At 39.7% G+C, this 25,267-nt stretch overlaps 2 protein-coding genes across 3 annotated transcripts; both read right to left on the bottom strand.

Moving 5' to 3' along the window:
• Positions 1–250: 250 nt before the first annotated feature.
• On the bottom strand, positions 251–11,386 carry LOC115621383 (allatostatin-A receptor). Of its 2 annotated transcripts, none has more exons than XM_030515012.1 (4): positions 10,759–11,386; positions 6,223–6,501; positions 4,823–4,981; positions 251–803 (listed from the first exon to the last, which is right to left on the bottom strand). In XM_030515012.1, the coding sequence occupies exons 1-4, from the start codon at positions 11,380–11,382 to the stop codon at positions 708–710; spliced, it is 1,158 nt and encodes a 385-aa protein (XP_030370872.1). In that variant the 5' UTR covers positions 11,383–11,386; the 3' UTR covers positions 251–707. The 2 variants fall into 2 exon arrangements, with proteins under 2 accessions (XP_030370872.1, XP_030370873.1); XM_030515013.1 differs by having other exon boundaries at positions 6,223–6,495.
• Positions 11,387–19,983: 8,597 nt separating this feature from the next.
• Positions 19,984–24,576, bottom strand: LOC115621947 (putative polypeptide N-acetylgalactosaminyltransferase 13). Its single transcript, XM_030515794.1, has 8 exons — positions 24,499–24,576; positions 23,533–23,703; positions 23,332–23,471; positions 23,087–23,262; positions 22,024–22,475; positions 21,511–21,683; positions 21,079–21,258; positions 19,984–20,428 (listed from the first exon to the last, which is right to left on the bottom strand). The coding sequence occupies exons 1-8, from the start codon at positions 24,547–24,549 to the stop codon at positions 20,035–20,037; spliced, it is 1,737 nt and encodes a 578-aa protein (XP_030371654.1). The 5' UTR covers positions 24,550–24,576; the 3' UTR covers positions 19,984–20,034.
• Positions 24,577–25,267: the final 691 nt, after the last annotated feature.

Here is a 25,267-nt window from a genome sequence, read left to right as displayed (position 1 = left end):
AAAATGGAATCGGCTTGAATTTAAACTTCGCTGATAAAGGCTGGGGACATCCTGAACCTGGAAAAGTATATTATGCAGTGAATTAAAACTAAACACGCTTTTGGATAATCTTCCTTGGTGAGGATATTTATTGTGACGATTAACTTGTATCTCTACTCGTACATTCACTTAATTTGTAATGTTTACACAAAATCGTTTGTTAGCTCTAAATCTAAGCACAATTAAACAATAAGTTATGTTTATGTTTTGGGCCGCTTGCAAGGACATTTGGACATAACAATTAGCGTTAACTAGGAGACATTTACTTAGACTACGCAACTGGCAACTGTACAAAAAGGCGCCTAACGGGACTTAAACCAAATAATAATACTCGCTTGAAGCGCTAATCAAATGTTTACATAATTCGTTGTTATTCTTGTGCCGATAACTTGAACAAAACTCCGCTATTCATTCATCCGTGGGTTGCCGTGCCTTAATTAACGGCACATGCTCAGCCCATAATTGCCCGTATTTAGGCAGCCAGGACGAGCTCGAGGACAGCAATGAACGCGTTTTGTGGACCCACAATTAATCTGAAGCCACTGCGCCTCCCTTTTAGAGGTAAGAACAGGCACAGCCGGTCTGGACGACCGACCCCAGTCAATCACTTTGGCAACATTTCGATAATTCCAGCCAACGGATAATTCAGATGCCGTCGCTGTCGTCGCTCAGAGGCCTGTGGTGGAGGTGCGAGCACAGGATGTTTTGCGAGGTGGTGGCAAATCAGATGTGTAATTCTGGTAACGATTCGAGCAGTTAATGGCCTGTAGAGAATAAGAAATAGCAAATGACGGATATAGGGCATAAGTTAATGCTAAAAATACATAAAATAAAGACAGTAAATTGTGGCCGTTAGGCCAAAAATGTTTGATTAATGATGCGTTTCTGATGTACCCCTCCCACAGCCTATTGTCTGCCCATACCTGAGCATTCCCTTATTCCCCCGTCACGGCACCGCTACCATATCGGCCATTGTGCCTGCCGGTGGCTTTGCATTTGAATGATTAGATTTGATTCAGTATTCAATTATTTAAGTTGTTCGAGGTGTCGAAAGGCCAACAGATAACGTGGAATGCCCGCTCCCTCATCCTCTAATCGGCGAGGACTTTTGCATATAAATGATTTATGAATTTTCGCATTGATTGAACTGCCTGAAATGGTTGATTAGTACGCCCCCATATGAACGAACAACAATAACAGCAACATTGAGTTCCGCAGGGAATGATTTGCGGCCTTTTTGCTACGCATTGTCTATCTGCCTATGAGAGAGTTATTATTTGATTATTTTGCATCGCTCTATCTATAATAGTATGTATGTGTGTGTGTGAATCAAAAAACATCGGTTTGTTCGAAAATGATAAACTAATCAGGTTCAGAACTGCGCTCTGGTTTGCCAATTCCGAGCCATTTGTCAGGATAAAAGCGGCGCGGAAAGTTCTCATATTTATGCTGGCTATTTGGAATACATAATTCAGAAGATCTAACTCGCCAGACACAGATGTTGAAAAAAAAATGAAGAAATAAACGAACAAAGCTAGACACCGTTTGACTAATTGTGTAATGGAAGTGCCAGTCAATCAAACAATTAGTCACACATGTACATATGGAGGTAACGGAGAGGAGATCGGGCCATATGTGGCCCTAACTTAGCCTAGACATTAACTAGACTTTCGCTACACTTCTATAAATAAAAGTCTCCATTCCTGCTACTCTCAGCCGGCAATGAACAATACGGCAATTTAATTAATGCAATTAATCTAATTTAATGACTTGACAAACACATCAATTAGCGAAAGGCGCACGTCCAGGCGCACCAAGTCCTAGTCGCTCGCATAGTGGAAGGCAATTTATATGCAAACTGTCGAAGAATAGCAACAGCAACAACAATAACAACAGCAACAGCAACCATCGACAAGTAATAGCGCGGCATAAACAGCAGCAACAACAAAACAAATTAAAATATTAAAATTAAGCCACAAAATGATTGAACGGAAATGTAACGTAAAAAGCAACCAACTCAGCCAGTAGAACTCAGTCGGACTGCCCCGGCTTGTCCCCAAAGTAATTAAAAGTAAGTAAAGCCACCAGACTCGGTCTCCTGAAGGAATGCTCTTTGGGTTCGTCCAAGGTACGTTCCAGTACTTTGCTCATTCTTTTTTTTTTTATTTAAATACCACTGACAAAGAGATTTAATGCCCAACGAAAGTGACTTGAATTGGAATGAGCTGCAAGCCTTAAAGTGTGAACGGCGAGTCCCAAGCACTGTGTTTTATTTTTTGTCTGTCGGCCACTGACCAGACCCAAGAAAAGCTGTGGGTTGTTTTACGCGTGGGTGACGGCACCGCCTTAAATTTGCATACAATTCTGTACAGAAAAGAATGTCCGTGATTTTCTTCTCTCTGCGTCTTCGTCTTGCAGCGCCCACTAATTTGGGAAAACGCGTCTTTGTCCTTCGACTTTACTTCTTCGACAGGTACTCGTGCCATCAGACATAGGAATCAAAGGCCGGCAGGTAAAAAGAGGGATAAAAGCGAAATAAGTTAACACATTCTTGAACTGAAAGGTTGCATGAAAGTATTATGCATGTCTTTTGATGTGTGATTCAGTTTAAGGTAAGTTTCAGAAAAGGTTAACTAGGCTTAGATATTTTAGTTTCCCCATTCGAATGTCATAAATTCCAGTAAACAATAAATTTATAGTTTTTCAACTAAACGCGAAAGCATTGATGAATAAAAACGAAAAGTATCTTTTATTTGAGCCAAAGGACTTTATACGTTTGCGGCTTAGATTTTTATAATTTGAAATTGCCAACGAATTTCATATATAATTTATTAAAATTACAGAAGTACACTAAATAATTGATTAAATACGCGGTATATGCATAAACTGCAACGAAAATAACTTCAAGTCCAGATTTTCAAAAAATCTTCTTAGATGCATAAAATATAGTTTAAAGCATAATACGATTTTTGTTGCAGATACAACCATGGCTGCTATCTCAGAAGCCAGAAAAATTAAAACTTGAATTTTCATTTTTAATAATTCAACACAGAAGAAAGAAAATATTTAGATAAAGATTGAAATATGCAACTTATGTTTAAAAAATAATGTCAAAATAAATTTATTTAAAATATATCCATTATAATATATGCATTATAATGATTTTTATCCCTTACTTTCGACATAAATCTATCTCTACTCTATAAAATCTGTTCTCTATATTTATTCCCGGGAATATCTCTTAAATTAAATTTTCTCCTACCAGGTTGGAGAGTATTCTCTCTTTTTTTACTTCTGGGGTAATTTAAATAGACATTTGTTTATTAGAATTAAGTTTTCTCCTCTACTTATACTATTTTTTTAATTTGGTGGGACTATAACATCTCTGACCACATTTAGCTGTAAATTAAGGCATAGCTGGCCAAAGGGCACAAAACTTGTCGGAGGCGGTATTACTTAGACATTGTTGCACATTAATTTTAGAGGCTTTGTTATCTTAAGTTGATATTATAACGTAATATTATTCTTTACAATTATTCATCTCATTTTCACAGTTGATCTTAAACCTTTGCTCTAAAGCTATTGCGCTATAGTTTTTAGTAGCGCGATGAATCGGACAATATCTTGTAACTGCGTGATTTTCTAATAGCTCTTTGTTTTTTATATATCATATTTTATATATCAGAATTTGTATACAAACGGTCAGTTTTCGAAGCTTATGTGTGTGCTTGCTTTTTATTTATTGTTTTTAGCTTATCCGTGCCAACAAGTCAATGGTCTCACGAATGAAGAGAAATTGTGACACGAGCAGTCATCGCTGCCTTCCTTTCACAGTTCAATTCATTTTTTCGCTGCAACAAAGTCAACTTGGAACGAGTCCCCCACGCGGGGCGGATCTATCATAGGGCGACCTGAAATCATTCGCCACTCCATTAAAAACAAGCACGACGCGCAGATTGTTGTTCTTTTTTGCTGTTGCTGGCCGATCGGCGAGGCTAAAAATAACTATTTATAAGCAGCATGCCTGGCCGACGATCTTCCACGATCTGACTTTTATGGGCGTGCTTTGCCTATTTGAAAACGTTGAGTAAAATTATTTATATTGCCCACGCGTCCACTCGGCTAAGATTTCTTCTTTGTTTTTTAATGGCCCAACCGGCCGCCCTGCTTGCTATCTGTGAGTGGCCCATGCGGCGTATACGCGTTTTTCGCAACTCATTAAATGGGATTTTTCATTATTGTTTGCCCATGCCTGCCCAAAATTAATGGCTTCAGCTCACTTTTCGTTTTCGTTTTGTTGCTGTAAATAATTAAATTGTTTTTCTTTTCTTGGGATTTGGAATTAAACAATTAAGCGGTTTTCGATGATGCGCAAATTAGAAATGTTCAAGAGCGGAAATTGAGGCAATCGCTTGATGTTTTTATATCGGAAAATTATGCAAAGTAAAATGTATTAAATTAAATACATAATTATAGCGAAATTATCTCACTTTATAAATCATTTGAGAACTGGGTCGTGCGTGCAAAAGTGCACTTAATCGCTCACCCATTATAGTATCTATTAATTATGACTATACTATATGTATATATAGTGCACACACAAACATATGTATATACAGTTGGGCACAATGCATGAAAAGTGCTTCAACATCCGAAATGTTGACCGAGCACTTGCCCGTTGAAAAATAAAATTCGCAATGCAATTGTCAAGCTCTTCAAGAGCACAGACCATTCATTCCCCACTTCGCATTCCCCCCACTACCACCCACTATCCTCCACTCACCTTGTAGAAAGCCTTGCGAAAATTGTCCGAGAGAAATGCATATAGCAGTGGATTGATGCAGGAGCTCGTATATGCCAATGTGTGAGCAACAATCTGCAGGATGACGAGAAACATTGTATCGGCGTGGTAAGCATCCAGCGACTTCAACACCAAAATCAGCTAAAACGCGCAGAAAAAACGTTGAATATATGTTATAGGCTCTTAAAAAATCATGCAAACTTAAGAATTACATCGTGAAAAAAGGATGAGTAGCAAATTTTATTTCTTTCATAGGTAAGAGTGGCATTTCTATTGTAAATGCAGCTAACATTGGCAACAACAAATTGCGACATTTTATAGAATATTATTATTTTCATTGTAGTGCGCCATAAAAGTGCAAAAACGTCACACGTCACGTTCATTTATAGCTACTTCTACATAGTTGGTTATTGCCACTTGCTAACAACATAATAATTCCAAATGTCAGCTAACCAGATAGTTGTTGGCATTTCCTAGAAATATCTTATTCAATGAAAGTCGTCTTTGGTTATTCAAAGACGAACAAGAAAACCGCTACAAAGTGGCTTAAAAAACTGGTAGCCAATTAATTTTATTAAATATTTTATATATTATATATATATTATTTACCTAATACCTAAGTGCTTAGACTTAAAACATGAGAGAACGATACAGTCAAGCAAGCCCGACAGTGAAATACCCTGTACAGAGACAAACTTCTGGCACTGAGTTATATACGCCCATAGCAGAAGCTAAAGGAAGAAGAAAGGCGAACCTGATACTGCCTAATACCGGAGTGTTTCGCTAATAACTGATAAATCCAGGAGTTCATCCAGTCGGATGGTATAAGAAAAGAAGAGAAAGCTTCATATTACCGAATACCTCTTACCTGTATGCCTTAGCCTTATCGTAGCAAATCCAACTATATGTTTATAAAAAAAAAAAAAATACTCAAATGGCAATCAAATATACATATGTACTTATGTGTACACCTAATTCTGTTTTTACACACTCTTTTTTAACACGGTTTAAAAATTAAGAATTGCATATATATTTCTTTAGAGATAAGGAACCAATCACCCATTTTTGCATATGATCATTGTCTTTTTTACACGGTTGTTTCTACCGTGTAAAAACAGAATTAGGTGTATATGTAACATATTTTGGGCGCAATATGCCATTTCATTGTTAAAAATATGTAGGTATGTTTGCATTTACTGATAGAAGTCTGTATGTTGTTTACTAAGTACTATATACTTTCTCTGCGGATTCCCTACTTAAACATACATAAAATATTCTAATAGAAGTGTGTACTATATGTTGATTAATAAGAAATATACATTTTCTCTACGTAATCCCTACTTAAACATACATAAAATATACTACTGGTTTTTCTCACTCACCTGCACGGGCAGCCAGAGGGAGGCGAATGCAATGACCACCACAACCACTAATCGGGTGACTCTCTTACGGCCGCGCTGCGACTCCTTTGACATTCGAACGCCACTTCCTTGTCGCCACAGTCGCATAATCATGCGCACATACAAGCCGCTGATGATCATCAGGGGAAGCAGATACGAGCTTACAAAGAAGCAGGTGTGGAAGGTGCGCCTATCGAGAATCTCGTTCTCAATGAATTGGCACGAGGCATATGTGACGTTTTTCTTGATATCGTGCTGGACCTGTAGGGCGATGGAAAAATACAGCACACATACATAAATACAAGCATAGGCAGTCGTATGTCACTTTTTGTTGCGGCCTGACAGTTACAGGCATCATAAATAAAACCAGGAATAGTAAATCTACAAATAGTTGGACAACTAGAGCGCACCCCTCCCGCCCCCTTCAGTACTCTTCAACAGAGTGCCGCTGAAATATCGCTGACAGATATGAAGTTGGGGACTACAAGTATAGCTGTGCATCTCTCTTTCGAAGTGGCAACAGGTTGGGTCTCATTTTTCCATTTGTGACGCTCGGTCGAGCCATTGAGTGGCCTCCACGTCTGCTCATGACGCACCGACTAATTGTTTGGCAGCACATAAACTGCCACGCAACTCGTAAAAATATTTTGCCCACTTTTTGTTTACATTTTTTTGTTTACATGCGGCCCAATTCTATTTTAATAGACAATACATATGAACACAGACGCGTATAAAATTATACTAAAATCTGTAAGGCGAAACAAAATTAAATAGCAAACAAAAATTGTGGTTTATGTGTTTGCCTTGATTTCTGTTGTTCTTCAAAAAACATAAGCGATGGCATTTTCTTAAAAAATGTATTGGTTAAACTCTTCTGTGAGCACAAGTTCTTTATAGCCGAGACAGACAGCTGCCAGCCGACTAGAAAAGTCTGGCAAAAAGCTTTCGATTTCCAAGCCCTTTTAAATAGTTCTCTCCCTACAAATTGACATATTACATTTATTTATGAGTGCTAAGAAAGTATAACTATTATTTATTTTTACAAATAAGTGAGTCTTAAAAGAATATTTATGTATTTTTGTTTCTTCTAATGTGCTTTTCTTGTTTTAACTGCAGACTCACCATGCATATACCCGCATATTGGTATTTATAGACCTATGTATTAATTCGGGTATAACACAAAAACCAAATGACCCAACTCAATGGAAGGGTCGTGTGCTACGGAACATATGCAGCAGCTGTCAATCAATGCCATGGTCACGACATATGAAGCAGCCTTCGAACGCGTGGCTCTGTGATTATATTTTATCGATTTGGAATAACTACACAGACACACATGCAGACAAACACTCATTCCCGACTGCTGTTGTCATTATTACTGTGTATTTGCATATGTTTTGTTATGCAATATAATCGGGCAAATAGTCTGATTAGCCAAAGCTGATGAATGTGAAATACTCTTTGAATTCAAATGCATTTCAATTGCACCCTTTATCTACGTAGCTTACACAGATATATGTTACCAATAAACATGAATATATTCAACTATATATAAGTTCACAGTTAAAATTAAGGGAGGATATTTGATTACCAGATATCCATGTTTGCCTTTTGCCAATAAATTCTGAAAGTATTCTTAAATTTTAAAGACATCAAAAAAGTAGGAATAAATTTCAAGGCAGAAGGGGAAATATAGTATGAGTACTAGTAGAATGTAAAACTCTTTAGCGAATACTAGATTATTTTACACATGCCTTAAACATTTATGCGAAATTAGTGACATTTTTCATTAATAAAAATACCCCTTTCAAAATCTATTTAAGAGATTGGTTGACAACTGCATCAACATAGTGCAATTTTAAACAGACATTTTCTATTTAATTTTAAAATGTTTTTATTCAAATGACTAAGCGGTAACTCTTCTTTTTATAAGGCTCTTTTATTCTATTTCTGTAACTTTATAGTATTATTGAAGCACCCACAATTCTTTCACAGCGTCAGCAAATGTTCTCTAAATCGATGGTACAATCCGATTGCTCATTTTTGCAAGTATATGACAACAAAATGTGTATTGCAATATGCAAATAATTAATAGCAAAAATGTTAATTAACATGTTGATCAAACATGAACTAATTATGCGTTTTATCACATGTTTTTCTTTGCCTTGTATAAGCACAGATAATGGAAAACTCACACACCCGAAATCGGGTTGCCATTTCGCTTGTCTAATCCGCAGGCAAAACAAAATAAAGGGGCGACTGAACAAACAAATAACGAACCAAATACCTACACGAGCGTGTCGTGAAAAAAGGAGCGTGAAATGCTTTATAATAAAATATCAGGTTACAAAAGCAACAACAGCCGAGCCAATGGACCGTTTTCATTGATAAAGGCGCCAACGGCGATAAGATACGTTTAATTACACGCGACTATTCGATTATGGGCCTGGAGCTGGAGCTGGGGCTAGGGCTGGAACTGTACAGCAAGAAAGGAACCGTGTTTATACTCGTATGTCTGTGGTGTGCGTGTATCAAACAAAAAATGCTATAAAAGCTGGCAGCTAAATTAGTCGTGTGTATAGCATGCCATAATGAAGTGGGACGAGAAAGCAATCATGTCACAATATGTACTGATAAGACAAATCACAACTAATGGGGACAACTTATGACGTTGCTAAAATAAACCTGATATGTATATTAGGCGAAGAACGGCTGCATGGAATACATATTTCGAATGGCTAATTGATTACATATAGTACATACAAGTATAAGTTCGATAAAAAGTTCTTAGTCTGCTGTCATGAAAAACCTAGAATTTTATAAGTTCTTAATCCATTAGAAACATTTTTTCAACAGCACTTAATTTTTTATACCACTTGATTCTTGATTCTATGCCATTTTTAAGCAAGTCTGACATGGATTTGTCGGAAGACCAAGCATAAGCTTTGTTTCTTTTTTCTCTAATCCATTTTAAAAGGCTCTGCCTAGGTAATAAGATACTAGAAACTATAGAACAACTATCAAGCAGATCGCTTTAAATATTAATAGAAACACATTTGGAACAGAAGAGATTGCTCTCATGGTTCAAACAAAAAATTATTCCAGTGTTTAAACAGCGTTTGCTATATTGGCATTAACTTTTATTTGATTTATACGCATTCTGCCTTACCACATCGGTTTGTTTAGCCGTACAATCGCAATTTCTTGTAAACAATGCCCGGCGAGTAAGAACAAAATTTATATGTTATTTTCCACAACAAATTTTGCTGGCATTTATTAAACAATTAACTTGTTTCTCGCACTCTCTACATTGATCATAAAAACATTAACGCTCGGAACACCTCTCTACAAATCTGCACATATATGTACTATACATATATACTCGTAAGTACCTATAGTATGTATGTAAGCAGATGCGCAAAATCAAGGTCGCGATCTCAGATTTATCATACGCACTGTGCGCCCAGCGAAAGATATGTAAAGCTAAATTGATTTACGATTTCACAGCTGATATAGTGCAGATTTGCAGGGAAACTAAGACGCACTCAAAAACTGAAACTAAGAAACCATACACGAGGGTGGGCCGATAAATTACTGAACATTCTATCAAATAGTGACTGGATAATTTATAATATATTTCTAATTAGTTTCCGCTTAAATAGCAACTAACTTTTTACCTTTCTTTTGGGCAAAAATTAGTTATCAAGATAAACCGATGACTAATATATGTAAATACTTGAACTCCTATTTAGTATATAGTATATGCTTTCTCTAGAAATGATGGAACATTTGAGCAACAGAGTTATTTAGTAACCAGCATCTTTTGTCAGGTTGACAAGTTATAAGTATTTCTAAGAACAAAGAGCGGACTTTAGTTGCTAATATGTTTAGTTTTTGAGCGATGAGGAATCGCTTGGGGTCAACCAATTATAGCACGTATAAGCTTTCAAAGTGAAATAGGTTCGGAACTATTCTAGGAAACGACTGAAATGGTTATTTTCCCATTTCTTTAGAGTAAGTCATAACTGAGTGAATGCCCCAGGAAATTACTTATGCCGCTGCCCTGATATTCGAAATGTTTGAGTGGGATCTTTTGTTATTTCGCATGCCCACGTTTCTTTGGCAAATGTTTCTCATCTCAACATGCCATATAATAAAATTGTACGCTATTTAAAATAGCGAATTTGTAACAAAAACAAAACAGGCGCCCCCATTTACCGAAAATCGCGATATAAAGATGCGAATTTAACAAAAACAAAACATACAGCCAGAAATGGGCAGTCATGGCCAGGTGTAGTACTTGTACATGTATTACGATCAATCAGATATGGGTATATGTAGATCGGGTACGGCTGCTCATTGACGTGGATGCCGCTATATTCTAACGAGGTGTCGATGATGGAAAGCAATAAATTCGCCGGTCTATGTTTTTCGCAGCACATTCAAAGGCGCATCAGACGATCGGCCAACCAACTAACCATCCAACGAGTACCCCCTCTGCCTCAACCCACAACTTACCAGTACATTATGGGCAAAGATAGCTGGCAACGAGACGGTCAGCACAACAGTCCACAGCGTGCAAATGGCAATTTTGGTGATGTGCTCGGTCCGTAGTTGTCTCGAGCGTATGGGATGGACTACGGCCAGAAAACGATCGATGGACATGAGGACGAGCGTGTAGATGGAAGCGTAGGCCGTCACACAAATAAGATACTGGACTGTTCTGCACCAAAGGCGGCCAAAGGGCCAATACTGCATCACATAGTCGACGGCTGTGAAGGGCACGCAGAATATGACGAAAAGCAGATCGGCAACAGCCAGATTGACAATCAACAAGTTGGTAGTCGAGTGCATATTCTTGTTTAGCAGCACGACAAGTATGACGAGCAGGTTGCCAAAGAAGCCGGTCACGGCAATGATGCCAAAGCAAATGGGCACCAACACACGCACCACCGCCTCTATGCGATCATCATCTTCGCTCGACAGGGCGGAGGTATTGTTGTTATCCGTAGATGCCAAATCGGTTAGATTGATGGACACGGCAGCCGGAAAGGTGGCATTTAGAGGGCTGCTGACATTAAAGAACCCGGACAATGTGGTCATTGATTGATCGGTCCAGCCTTCGACTGGCAAAGTTGTCATATTGTTCGCCATTTGCGTTGTCTTTACTTTTAGCTCTCGTTTTCTTTTATTGATTTTCTACGCGCACTTTTAATTGGTCGCCAACGCTCATTAGTTTTCATTTTGTTGCACAGCACAGAAATGTTTTTTCATTTTCAGTTCCTCGAGTTTGTTTTCACTGTTCGTTGGACTCAAATAACAAATTTCCAATTAAAAGATTTTCACAAAGCAGCCGCAATAACGACAACGACAACGATGACGACGACGAGAACGAAATCGAGAAAAAAATTCAATTATCATGAGCAATAATCCAGGAGCTGAGCAGCTCTGTGTCCGAGTGAAGGAACCCTCCAAACAGTAATGGAGAGGCGACAACACGTTGTTGGTCACGAAACCGTGTGTAAAAAGCAATTTGAGGACACAAACTCACACACACACACACACATAATGCGGCACTAACGCGCGATAAGGCCAAACGATATTGGCTGTAGCGGCTAACGGTAATTGTAACAAGGTAAGACAACAACAGCAGGACAGCTGCCTTGTCCTTCTGCCTGACCAATAAACACGTGCAATTTTCACTCTGCTCCTACGGTTCTTTCTAATGGCAAAAAAGAGGACATCCTGCAGGCACAGGAGGTGCCCTGAACGTTGTTGTCGAGACAGGCCGACGTTGATGTCGACGCCAACGCCAACGACGATGCCGATGCCGATGCGGAGGCGGATGCCGACGTCGACGCACAGGTGAAAGTGTGTCACGCCCTGCACATCCTTTTCGGGTTTCTGTTGTTGCTGTTTTACTTGGGGGCCCAAGGAAACGCTGCACCCTCAACGCAATAAATTGTTTATGATGTCTTCTTCATGGCCCAAAACAACAACAAGAACAACAACATGTACGACAGCTGCGTGCGAATGTCTTTTGGTTTCGGTTCTTTGGCTTCGTTTACGTTTTATTGACAAAGCGTTGGCATAAATTTGGCACGCGAGTCCTGTCTAGAGTCTATAGTCATCGCCTTGACTTCGGCCTCTCTACCATACGACAGCCTGGCGTCTTGCTGCCTTATCGTCGTCGTCCTTGTTGTTGTTGCTGCTCGCACATCTCAAAATCGCAAACAAAAATACAAATATCATAAATTCACTTTTGGTGTCGCCTTCGCCTTCACTTTTGGCTAATTTCGTTGCGAGATGACGTTTATTAGAGCAGCGGCACCGACGACTGTGGAGTTGTGCGGGCTCGGGCGGGGCGCGGGTGTTAGCTTATGAGTTTTATTAGATTTTATTATATATTTTTAAAAGAGATTTCAGCTGGCATTTGGCAAATCGAATCGGGAAAAAATTCCAAACTGCACGCGTTCGTTTCCAGCGCACAACTGATTGCTGCCAAAGTCGAAGAATCCCAGAGTACGCACACCAAATGGCAGAGACGGTGGCAGCAACGGCAACGGCAACAGCAACGGCAACAGCAACAGCGGCAGCGACAGCGTCGCCACAACAACAATAACTAGTCGCTATGTGTGTGTGTGTGTGTGTGTTGGTTAGAGTGTGTATAAGTGTGTGTGGGTAGCGCTGCTCATCAGCATTGACAGGCAAAACATTGTTGCCCTCGCCTTTTAGCTGCTCACATACTTATTTGCTCAGCTCTGCCTCAGTTGGCCAAAAAATTGGATGACGCTGCTTCAACAGTTGGCACTTTAGCGCTCTTTAAGCAGCAGAAGCAGCAGCAGCTGTAATAACAACAATAACAACTGCCTAAAAAATAACAACGAAACATGGCCGACAACATTTGGTTTCGGTTTTTATTCCTTCCTTCGCTCGATCTCTCAGTTGGTCGCCGTCTGGTGACAGCTTCGCCATCGTACTGCACAACATGACGTCCTAATGGCGTCGGCAGCTTAGCTGAATGAACTGTAAACGTTGTTGTCGACGCAGCCGTCGACAGCGCTGCCGACTGCGCTCCCTGTGCTTAATTTTACTGATTAACTGCTCTGTGCCAAGCAAAAAGCAGCCAGCACAAAAAACAAACACACACACCCCCAACTGTTCACACACAAACACAGACACACACACACACATACACATTTGCATGACGAGCGCTCAATGAAAGCAGCTACCATTCATCCATCCATCCATCCATTCATCCATTCATCCATCCAGCCAAACTGACAAGCGTTTTGCCACCTACGCTTTTTTATTGTCTGCCTTGCCTATCTAGCAGTTCCTATCTCTCCCTATGAGGGGCGGTCCAACACATGAGCCGTCAAAATGGACACATACTCGTAGGGTTAATACTATTACACCTTCGGCCCTTAGGTTGGCTACGTCATAACATAACATAACCACAAAATGGTAAAGGACACATACTTTGCCTGCACAACGTCTTATCTGGTTAGACAGTTAGCCGTATATTCTCTACACTAGCTGGCAAATGTTTACTAATATATAAATACAAGTAGTACTTTAACAGTACTTAATAGGAACGCATTTTTTGCGGTTGTGTTGGAAATCAAATTAAATAATTGCTAGTCGTGTAATTTGAACGCTTTGGGAGTAAAAGCATTTCTCCATTCCTCGTTTTAATTTTCTAAGCCTTGCTATCCATCTACATATGTGATGCTAACGAAATTCAGTTAAGTTTTTATCCCGTGACAAATAAATAAATTTTAGACCGGCCAAAATATTTTACATTTGATTATATTAGTAACAGATGTAATATTACTAATATAATCAAATGTTTTTTTTAAACAGCTTATCTACATGCACGTGTAAAATATTTTGGTCAGTCTAAAATTTATTTATTTGTCACTTGGCATAAAATCCAGAAAACAATAATAGCATTGATGAAAAGTAAATTTACATACAATATAAATAAATTCCCCATTTATGGTTAATTGGCAGCAAAATTACTTTATAATTTCACTTGAGTCTAAAATAGTCAATGGAAAATTAAAAATGCCCCATGAAACGCATTTCATAAAAGAAGCTTACTACTCCAATTATACACCTTTGGTTAGATTTGTCAAAAAACATATGCCCGACACTGTGCATCAGTGTTTATTTGCGTAGTCCTCAGTCCACTGGCATAGCAGCGCCATCAACAGCCCCTAAACCCCATTTACATGCTTTTTATTGCCGTTGCCGGCGCACTCACCTGTCACTTGCAGGTAACATCGTCGCCGGCGTCATAGTCATAGTCACCGTCGACGGCGACGGCGACGACGCTGTCTGCGCCACAGTTGTGGCTCATCAAAATGGCGACTAAGCTCGTCCCTTTGGGTTAGCGCTGATGTGGACCACACTTCAGTGCGCTTGTGACGACGCTGTTGGCGGCTCAGTAGCTGCGCCGTCGGCAACAGCAGAGAAACAGCGACAGCTCCACAAGCTGATGAGATTAAAAGCGAATTAGGCACCGCATTAAAGAAAAAAACAAACTCCCTTCAAAATGGACGCCTGCGAATCTGTGCAGATCTCATGAAAATTATGTTTATTTAATGTGCACAGCTGCGGACTTAATGAAGTCTTTAATTTTTAATGCAAGTTCATTGCCTATTTTCCATGTATAGTACGTCTGCCATTGTGCTTTGCAGCACACTTTGCATGGCCAAGAGTTTTTAGACCAAAGACAGCTCGGGACTGAAAAGGATGCTATGTACATAGCTCGATTTAATGATTTAAATAGCAATAAATAATAAAATAAAGCGTCATTTATTTCACCTAAGGTGTCAAATGCTTAGAAGTGTATCCCATCGATCTACTTATTAACATCTGGAATTTAACGTCCTTCACGCAGTTCGAGACGACACTTACAAGTACATCTTAGACTTCATGTCTCGAACAGAGCATAATTAACTCAGCTGCCAAAATACGTCATGTCATACATTATATGGGTTAATTAGACAGTTTAGTGCAATAACTACCTACAACAACATTTAGTGTGAAGCAGCAGCCAAGCGCAGGACTAAGTGGAAAATTAAAAGCCTGATTCTGGATACACACACTTCACATAAATTAATATGTGAATGAACGACAGGCAACCAGGCAAACAGAAACGTTTCAAGACTCTCAACCAGACATACACACACACTTACTATATACTCGTACACCGCCTCGAGCTATAACCTTCAAAACATTTGAAAAGCGCACAGAAAGGAATCCCACACTCCAATACGTACAGAAACTGTTTGAAGCATACAATTTTGTTATGCCAGAAACTTTCGACGTGATTGAAATGCTTTTTAATTTTTCATAAAAATCATTTCATTGTGGCAAAAGAGGAAACTCAGGCACACACATACGAGCTCACACACATATGCATGTATTTATATGCGAACGTGTAAGCATTCCAAGGACGCTGAGCTAAACCTTTTCGTATATACTTAAATGTATGTATATACGGGTGCATATGTGCGCCTCAATATTTTTAGCTTAATCATGAGGTTCGACAAACACGACAGCATGGACGGCAATCCAGTGTTAATAATACTAGCACAGTGGAAATAAGAACGGTAAAAAACTATTCAAATTAAAAATGCATAGTAGAAAATATAAGCAACGTGGAATTTATAAAACTGAAAATATCACTAAAGGACAAAAATAAATACAAATAAAAACAAACAAATAAAAACAAATCAATTGGAAAACCTAAATTGGGTATCTGGACTTTAAAATACTCTATACCTGTGCAGAATAATTATAGAAATTTTAAAAAAAATTCAGAAAACTGAAAAAGTAACGAAATGTGCTTTAGAATTAGCATGTGTACAGTACAGAGCTGAGCCAATACACTTATACACTTTTACACTGACCTATAACGATGAAACCTAACATACGGACACATAATCATTAACTGGAATGAGTTGCAAATGAGAAAAATGGCATACTATGTTTGATTGTTGGGTTTTTTTCATAGCTTGTACCCAAAGGGTGAAAGGCTTTAGACCCCATAAAGTATATATATATATTCTTGATCAGGGTGACAAGCCGAGTCGATATAGCCATGTCCGTCCGTCCGTCTGTCCGTCCGCCCGTCTGTATGAGCGCAAGGATCTCAGAAGGTACAAGAGCTAGAATAACCAAACTCGGTATGCAGATTCCCATAAGCCCTAAAATTAGGTAGCTGCATCCTGTTAGTGATTATGCCATGTATGCCTGTATGCCATGTTTCATCATGATAGGTCAATTCTGAAGAAGTTATAGCCATAAATAAAATCGCTGCCCATGCTCTGCTTGTAGCGCTGCCGGTAGCTGTTGTTGTTGTTGCTGCTTGGGTTCAACTTTGTGCTGCATACATACACGCATATAAACACGCAGAGACACGATTCTGATGTAAATGTATGCTGTTGAAACTGTACATGAATTGTATTTAATTAAATAATTTAATTAATTTTTTTTTAATTATTAAACAAATTTTTTTTTTTCCTTTTTGGTGGGAGGTACAGGGTATTTAAGAGTTGAGCTTGCTCTACTTTAGCATTCTTTTATTGTTTTTTTAATGATGTTAGAATAATTTCAGTTTTAATTTTTAAAACATATTCTCTGATATCTTTTTCCATACATTAAAACCACTGTCCGCAGCATCGCTTTTTCTTGACGGCTGAAAATGATGGATTATCGCTTTTTCGTGTCGTTGCCATGTATTCACGTAATACGTTTCATCCCGTTTCAGGGAGGGCAACAACACCCTTAGCCCTGGTGAGTCCATTATGTCTACTAATGGATCTGGCGCGCGCAAACCTTTTTCGCCCAAAAAGAATTAATATTTGTAAATCGGAAAATCCCAAAAAGTAGGCAATACGAAGGCAGAACAAAAGACGACTCTAAGCGCTTTTTTACGCCTCGGACAAGCTGCGAGCAATAGCTTCAGGGTGGGGGCTGTTGAATGTTGGAAACTTGGATGTTTTTCTATTTAATCATTCAAATTGACTTTTTTGCTGGCTCTGCTTTATGTTGTGCGTTAATTTTGAAATCCTTTTTTAAATTCCGCGATTCTTTGCTTTGTAGCGATTGCGGTATAAGTTCTTACCGCCCCCACCCCAGCCACCCACATCCCCACTTTCTATTCACCTCTCCACTAATTTGTATTTCGTTCTTCTTTTAGGGTGGTATGGGGGGTGGGAGTCTCACTTAAAATACGCAGAGTTCGCATTTGGCTTTCATTTTGCCATTTTACTGAGCGCTCGCTTTCGTTTTTAGTTTTTTAATCAAGATGTTTTAAATGCACGCCACTGAATGATGAATTTTTTCTTTTTTGATTCTTTTGAGCGAACAAAGGGAAAAAGAGAAAAGTGAAGGGCAGTAAACAGAAACTTTAGAGTGGTGGTCAGAATTGGGAGGAGAGGGCCATGTGGTCAGCCAGCAAGTTGGGCCCGCAAGAATTATGCAGATAATAAAATGAAATCCTCAAATGAATAGTCAACTTACTCTACGAGTATGCCACCCTTTTCGTGCTGGTCACAGCCCACTTTTGATGTTGTTGTTGTGGTTATGGTTGTTGTTGCTCTGCATAATTAAGGTTTGTCCTTGAGTGGGCGCACTGCTGTTTATTCAATGATAGCGCAACTTTTTCACAAGGTACACCCACACACTATACAACAGAAATTCAAAACTGACTAGTGCAATGAATGAATGAAGTCCGATAAGAATTCAAGCTGCTTAAGAGTGCCTAAAACATGTCAAGGACTGCTATTGAGCAGGCATGCCATTGTCTCAAGGCAATAGTGGTCCGAAAGCCATAGGAAATTAAAGCAATTGTACGATGAATGAAAATTAAATCATTTCAAGTGCTTCACTGCTTTATTGCCATCTTGACTGTTGGGTTATAGTCGACAATCAACGCACTTCTATAATTTATGTTGCCAAGCGACCACTTTGCGGTGGAACTTTCCGACGCACTTGCAGGTGGAAACAATAAAATGGCGGAAACTGCAGCAGCCATTACTTAAATGAAACTAAACGCCAACTGCCGGCAACCGTCAGCCAGAAAACAGCCGCCCTTCCCATCCCCCCCATCATCAGCCCGAAGCCAACCGGCCAGGCCAACTTGTTTAGACGCCTGTGACTGCGACCGCCGACTGCCGACTACCGACTGCCCGCCCGTTATTTTTTGTTTACTTTCCCCTTATTTTGTTTTTATTAAATGCTATGAAAAATGTGATTTTTACGCGCTGCTGCCCGTGGGCTAAGAGTCGCCTGTTGCCTCAATACGGCAAAAAAAAATCCGTTGTCGCGCTACGGGCCTCTTGTCTCTCCATTGTTGCATTGTTTGTCCGCCTCTAGAGCGGAGTTGTCTCGGCCTGTCAACTTTTGTTGTTGAGATACAAAATTAACTTTTACGCTTTATTACCGCAGCAAAAAATGGCCAAAGAAAACAAAGCTCAAGTTGCTCTGCTCTGCCTCACAGTCGTATGCAGTTCCCTTTTATTTATTTTCTTTTGCAATGCAACGTTTGTTTTTTCTTTCTTTTTTTTTTTGTTACCCATTTCCGGCTGCCGGAAGCGCGCTGGTGAACCATCAACTCAATTACATTTGCTAGTCGCCGCCGACAGAGGATGACTTTGATGTGCCGGGCCGGCAACAATTGTAAAGGCGACGAGCATTGTTACCAGTCTGGCCAAACGTCTACACTTAAAGATAAAATTGTCTGATAACTGATATGAGAATATATATTTTTAAATACCACATAATCAATTTCAAACAACTATAAGCAATCCACTGTAATTTTCATCCCAAAAATTCAATCAAATATGTGGCTTGAAAAGAGAACAAATAATTGTAAAAAACATTTATCAGATGCTTATACAAAACTAACTTTTTTTAAACCCAAACACATAATCGTTAAGATATCATGAGTACCCGCCCTTATTTCTACAAATATATTCCAGACACCTTTCACTCATTATGAGAGAAAAGTTGCAAGCCATGTGCAATATCAGGTAGTCTGAGCCTAGACTGAAAAGTGACTGGGAATTCAAAAGTGCAAGGTTATTTTAATCAAACGTAAGATATAAGGGAGACCTTTTATTTGAATTTCATTCCACTTAATTCCCCTGGCTGTCTTCCCGGGCTACTGTGCCAATAAAAGTCGAGAAGCGGAAATATTTCAATTGCGGGAGTTTTATGTAACAGACATGGATTGAGCTTCACGCAATCAAATGGCTATATGTTATAACTCCATAGCAAATTCATTTTTTGGAAAGTGTAACTACTGGACTGCCTCTCTGACTTTACACTCCTGTGCCGGTCGGGTGGATGATGTTGCTAAACAAGCGCACAATACGCTCGCCATCCCTAGCTCTTTATCTCTAGTCGGCATTGTGTGTCTCGCGTGTGACGGATGCGACAGGAAGCGCGCGCCGTGCCTTGATAGTAGCGAGGAGGCAGAAAGGCAGCAAAAAAGTAGACCCAGGACTACCTTTCACCTTTGTGTGTGTGCAGCCCCATAATTTAGTGCTTCCCTTTTGCGCGTCTCCCTGGCAACCACCCCCAACGGCAACTGATACGCGAGTGTAATCTATGGCTTGCTCTGGCTGTTGCTGCTACCTCAGGAGCGGAAATATTTCACAAAGATTAGCGCAACATGCCAACATTTTGAATAGTTACACTCATAGGCGCAGTCCCACTCCCTACCTCACATTTACACCAAGACGCAGAGCCGAAAGCTTATTAACGAAAAACCGTTTATGTTTGAGTCTGCATTTCGAGTGAAAATTGAAATGACTGCGATGGCGCGTTCTGGCGGCATCCGCTGAGTACTACCCGATTCTTCCGCGGATTGTCCAGGCACAGGCGCGTACTGCTATGCACTAGGAGTGTGCTGCGTCTGTGCCAGCGCTGTAGGGGTTTCTTTTGTGCACACGGTTCCAATGTCAATGTTGTGGGCAGGAGAACACTTAAGCAGAGTCCTGTGTTCGCTTGCAGGTGGCCATTCTCCCGGCGCAAGAACCAAGTTGTAATCCCACTCTGGTAACAGCTTTGCAGAAGCAGCTCCGTTTTTATGCCTGACGGCTCAACATGAAGGCATCTCGCGTCGTTGCGCAGTGTGCCCATCGCCTTTAATCCTTCATTCTCCAGCCTGCAAGGAAAAATGAAGAAATGCGTTATTGAACTTTAAATTTGTTAGGAAAAAGATCATAGCGTGGCTGTTCTCCCATTCCTTTTATGCTTTTTTAAAATAAGCTCTTCCAACAATAAGTCGTTCTGCTTCCCCTCCTACTATATTCAACGTAAGCCAAATGGTGATCGTTCTTCTTCATTTCAAAACGCAGCCAATGACCGATCTCAATATAGGTTCACCTCTCTATTATTGTATAGTACAATTATATAAATAATACATAGAAAATCGATCCAAATAGTTAAAGAAGTTATATTCCTGCCAACTCAACTCTATTATGAGCCTTAACTTCCACTCCCTCTGCCAGAGTTCATAACAAACATGATAATACTTGCATATTCGACAGATTTTAATGAAATTTGGATTAGAACGCCACAAATTTGGTCTGTTAATAAGATCAAGTTTAGTAACCCTACCTCCCATGGTAATTGGCAGTTGAAGCGTAATCGATGCTACACGATTCCTACACACAAGAGCTACTTTATACGCTTCCGAATGATTTGATTCGAGCACATGCCTCTGACCCTCTGTATTAGCTGAGCAATATAAATACTTATGACTGCTTTTGAAGCAAGAAGTTATATTATTTAACTAGGGTGTTGTGCCCTTACTTGAGCTCCTTCAGGACATGCCGCAGATACCAGTCAAAACTCGCGCAATGGTGCACCGTTTTCAAGTGATTTAGGTCGTCGACGGAGTAGTTCAATGGAATGTGTTTGGCTTCCGGTTTGAGTGCGTAGAACAAATATTTATATTCGTCCAGCCAGGCCTCGGCTATGATTTTTGAGTTTCTGCAAGCCAAAGAAGGAAAGCGGCATGCGATGTGTGTGTGAAAACGCATCGCGTGCCAGGAATGTTCTTATTAAAATGGACAGTCCTGGATAGCTGGGGTTCGACTCAGCTTGGCAGGCGTGGCCGGAAATAAATTGAAAAATACCAAAGAAGGGCGCGCATTTCACACCTACATGGTGATGGTGATGGCGACACGCACAGCAGCGGCCAAGTAGTCGAGCGGCCGGGAAGCCAACCTACCTACCACCTACCTCAAATATGTTGCCTGGGCACTGTTCACATCTCTGTCGCCAAGCACTGCCGGAAACTGAAAGGCATGGCTTCTGCGAAAAATATGTCCAATTCGACTGCAGGGCACGATCTCAATTTGTCCGCCACAAAGCCACAATTTAATGGCAAACTCAATGGACTCGCCGCCCCAAATCTGCAAAAGGAAAACACCAGCAGAACAAGAGGTTAGTCAACTTCTCTGTGGCAAAGGGTAAATTGTTTCGTGCCAAGCGGAAGCCTGCATGTCAACGCCAGTCGAACCGCCAATCCCACGAAAAACCAACACCCATACACCCCTAATTGACACTGTCAGCTGTACAAGTTTCCCCTGCCGAGTGCTGACCACAACACTACCTCGAAAATTGTGTGTCATTGTTTTTGAGGGCCACGAGTGGGCGGAATCCGCTGTAACTTCCCTCCGGAAGCAAAGGCGTTCTACACTTGACATTTGTAATTAGCTGCACTTGGCAGTCAGTAGTTAATTAGTCACTCACCTGTAAGTGCTGATTGAAGCCCTGTAGCTCAAGAAACCATTTACGCGAGATCATAAATATGCCGCCCGAAAAGGTTGCACTACTATATGGCCTTTCCAACGGCTCCTTGGGTTTGAGTATACGGGGCAGCCAATGGAAGTGCAAACTCCAGTCGAAGCCGCCCTTCAAGCGCGCATTGCCATGAACATAAGTCAGCGTTTGGGGATTGATGCGGTCCAGCACGGGACTGACTGCAAGTCTGGCGTTTCGTGTCAGCCGATCCAACAGCGGTTCCAACCAACCATCATTCACCTCACAGTGGCTGTCCAGAAAGATCAGATAGTGGCCACTGGCTATGCTGGCTCCCTTGTTTCGTGACCAAATCATGCCCATGCGCTCCATATTGCGCAGAAAGAGCAACTTTGGGGCGTTGCTGTTATCCATCCTCGATTTCAGTTCGTGCAGCAAACTTACTATTATAGAGCAGTTGATTAGTATTGATATATAATATATAATAATTTACAAAAATATGTTTCTATCTTGAAAAAATTTCTTTACACTTTTTGACTCGCATTTTACTTGGAATGCTTGAAATGCATAAATATTGTTACATTTTATTTACTTTTAGTTCCAATTTTTTAGACTATTTCGCTTGTTTTCATTTTATTAATATTTTGCTAATGGAAATAATAAATAGTTAGTATACCCTTCTCTGAAAAGTGTAGCATCTTTAGAAAAGAATGGTAGACCATTCGATTCTCTGTTTTTTTCTAAAATAAAATGCAATACTTTCTAAGCTAAATAAATGAATAAATGCAGAAAGTTTGCAGGAATACCCTAAATCATATTTGTTTATAATTGGCTGTAATTGTTCAACAAATTTTTGACCTAACCCACTAAAAAGTTTTATAACTAAATTTTAAAATCCCAAAAAATAAATAAATATAAAATAACGAGTATGCGTGTTCGGAAATCTAATATTCCCTAAAGAACCTCAAGAAGGGGGACGCAGTTAGAAAACCAATTAGGGCTTACATAATAAATAAAATCTGATGAGCTTGATTTACCGATTAATGAGACTTACCATCCTCGCTGTAATCATCGATTATGATTAATTCGTGCAGATAGTGTGCGGGCGTGCGTCTGACCAGCGATATAATCGTTCGCAGCAGCATGGAGCGTGCCTCGTTATGATAGCTGATGACGACACTGACCCGGGCGCGGAATGCCAGAGGCATTGCGTAGGAGCGTTTGTAGCAGCTGCAATGGAGCACAAGGCATTGTTAAGATAAGTAGTCGCCGCAGACAATCACGCCTAATGAGACCCACCTATCGGCACGCGTGTTTGGCAGCTGTCGCAGCTCACCCAAGAGATCGCTGCGCGCGCGATTATATTGATAAAAGCTGTCGGATCGCGCGGGCGTGTTCGCAATGAAATTGCGCCATTCGTACGAGTCGCGTGGATACAACTGCAATGGAAACATCTATTAGTACTACCACAGTAGGCACCTTATCCTTCCAGATGCTCACCCTGCGTGCCCTCACGTCCTCAAGGCCGCCAAAATGCACCAGGACTAAGAGTATCGTAATCTGGCAGATGACAAACGAAAAAATGCAAACAATTGTGCAGCGCAGCCGCCGTTGGAAACCCACACCCATTCTGGCATACTGGCGATCATTTCCACGCTTCCATGAGTAGCTCTAAACAGTATAGCAACTTTATTCAGACGCAAGCAACACAAAACTAAACCAGAAGGCTTCGAATGTTTCACGCGTTTTAAATAATTGACGATAACATACAAATTGACACACACAAGCCAAATTGAAAGTGTAGCAGATAAAGAAAGCACCGATAAGCTTCCGCGCCGAAATTCGAATGCTCTTTAAAATTCAAGGCATCAATAGTGGTATTAAAGCAATACTTCATTAGAGTTTGAAGGGAAAGTTGTGTGCCACGAACTTATATTTTTTTATAATTGTAAATATTAAATAAATAAATTTACAGAAGTAGAAGAATAAAATATTTAAAAAAAAATTAACATCTAAGTCAAAACTAGACATTAGAGCTTAAAACAACAAATCTGTCTCTTTTCAATCATTTAATAAGTGTTCCCTAGGATTCTAGAACTCTCCGTTTCTTTAAATATATTTGTTTTCTATTACTCCGTATGCAGTTTATATGTTTAAAACCCCAATTTTCAAAGAGTAGAGCACACTTGATCGGATAAATAAATAACTTTTGACATGTCCATTATTTAAACGTGATTATGTCGTCACCAAAACACACAAAACACACTGCCACTTGTTGATGTTGTTGTGTCTGCTGCTTCTCTGATTAGCAGTCGATAAGTTTTGGCAAACATACACTATAGTATATGTATTCTCTATACATATGTGTATTATAGTTGTTGTATTTGCGCGAAGCTCTAGGTGCTAACTGCTCAACTCGAAAACCTATCTATTTCGATTATGCACGAGACATAATATATTACTCACGAAGCTGTCATTAATGTCGGTAGCATTCGAATGTGGCTCTTGGGTGGTCATAGCTGAGTCGCAAGTAAGCGAGCTGGAAGACTGTTCGAGTTACAAATAGGTATCGACTAAAGAGCTTGTTTTGAGGCAGCAGCTCGAGTCGAACTGTGAACGATACGCCTGGCAATTTCGAAAAACCCATGACATCCATAAATCAATCATATGCTACACTACGCAACATTAATATTTTGACAAGCCTGTGAGGTGCGACTGTTTTCCAAACTACCAGTTAATTATATTACATCAACATCATTAATATAGTATGTATTTAAAAGTAACCAACGTACAAAATTAAAATAAAAGGGAATACAAATTGTTACTGTCCACTACTTTAGCTCTTTAAGCACACTATTTATTATTTATTAAGAAGTCAGATACTTCCTGAATTTTCATCTCAACGGAATGGATTAAAATAAACTCAAAGTTCGCTCACATTTTTAGCCGACCTTAGATGCTTTGCATTGTTGATCAAATAATTATTTGCTGCTATTATTGCTATTACAAGTATTGCTGCTGATTCCGGACGCACATTCAATTGCAGATTGTGAGACCCAATAAACCAACCCAATAAAAAGTAAGGAAAGTGTCAATAAGGGTTTAGAATGTAAAGAAATTTATGATGGCTGCTAAAACAGAAAAAGATGACGAGATGATGACGAAAAAGTATAATTAAAAAATAATAATCTTTGAAAAAGTCCCTATTTATTCGATATTGGAACTCAAAGTCTTG

This window comes from Scaptodrosophila lebanonensis, unplaced genomic scaffold (genome assembly GCF_003285725.1).
Source record: "Scaptodrosophila lebanonensis strain 11010-0011.00,11010-0021.00 unplaced genomic scaffold, SlebRS2 tig00000024-arrow-pilon, whole genome shotgun sequence".
NCBI lineage: Eukaryota > Metazoa > Arthropoda > Insecta > Diptera > Drosophilidae > Scaptodrosophila > Scaptodrosophila lebanonensis.
Note: the sequence above shows the minus strand (reverse complement) of the source record. Positions and strands in the feature narration are given on the sequence as shown.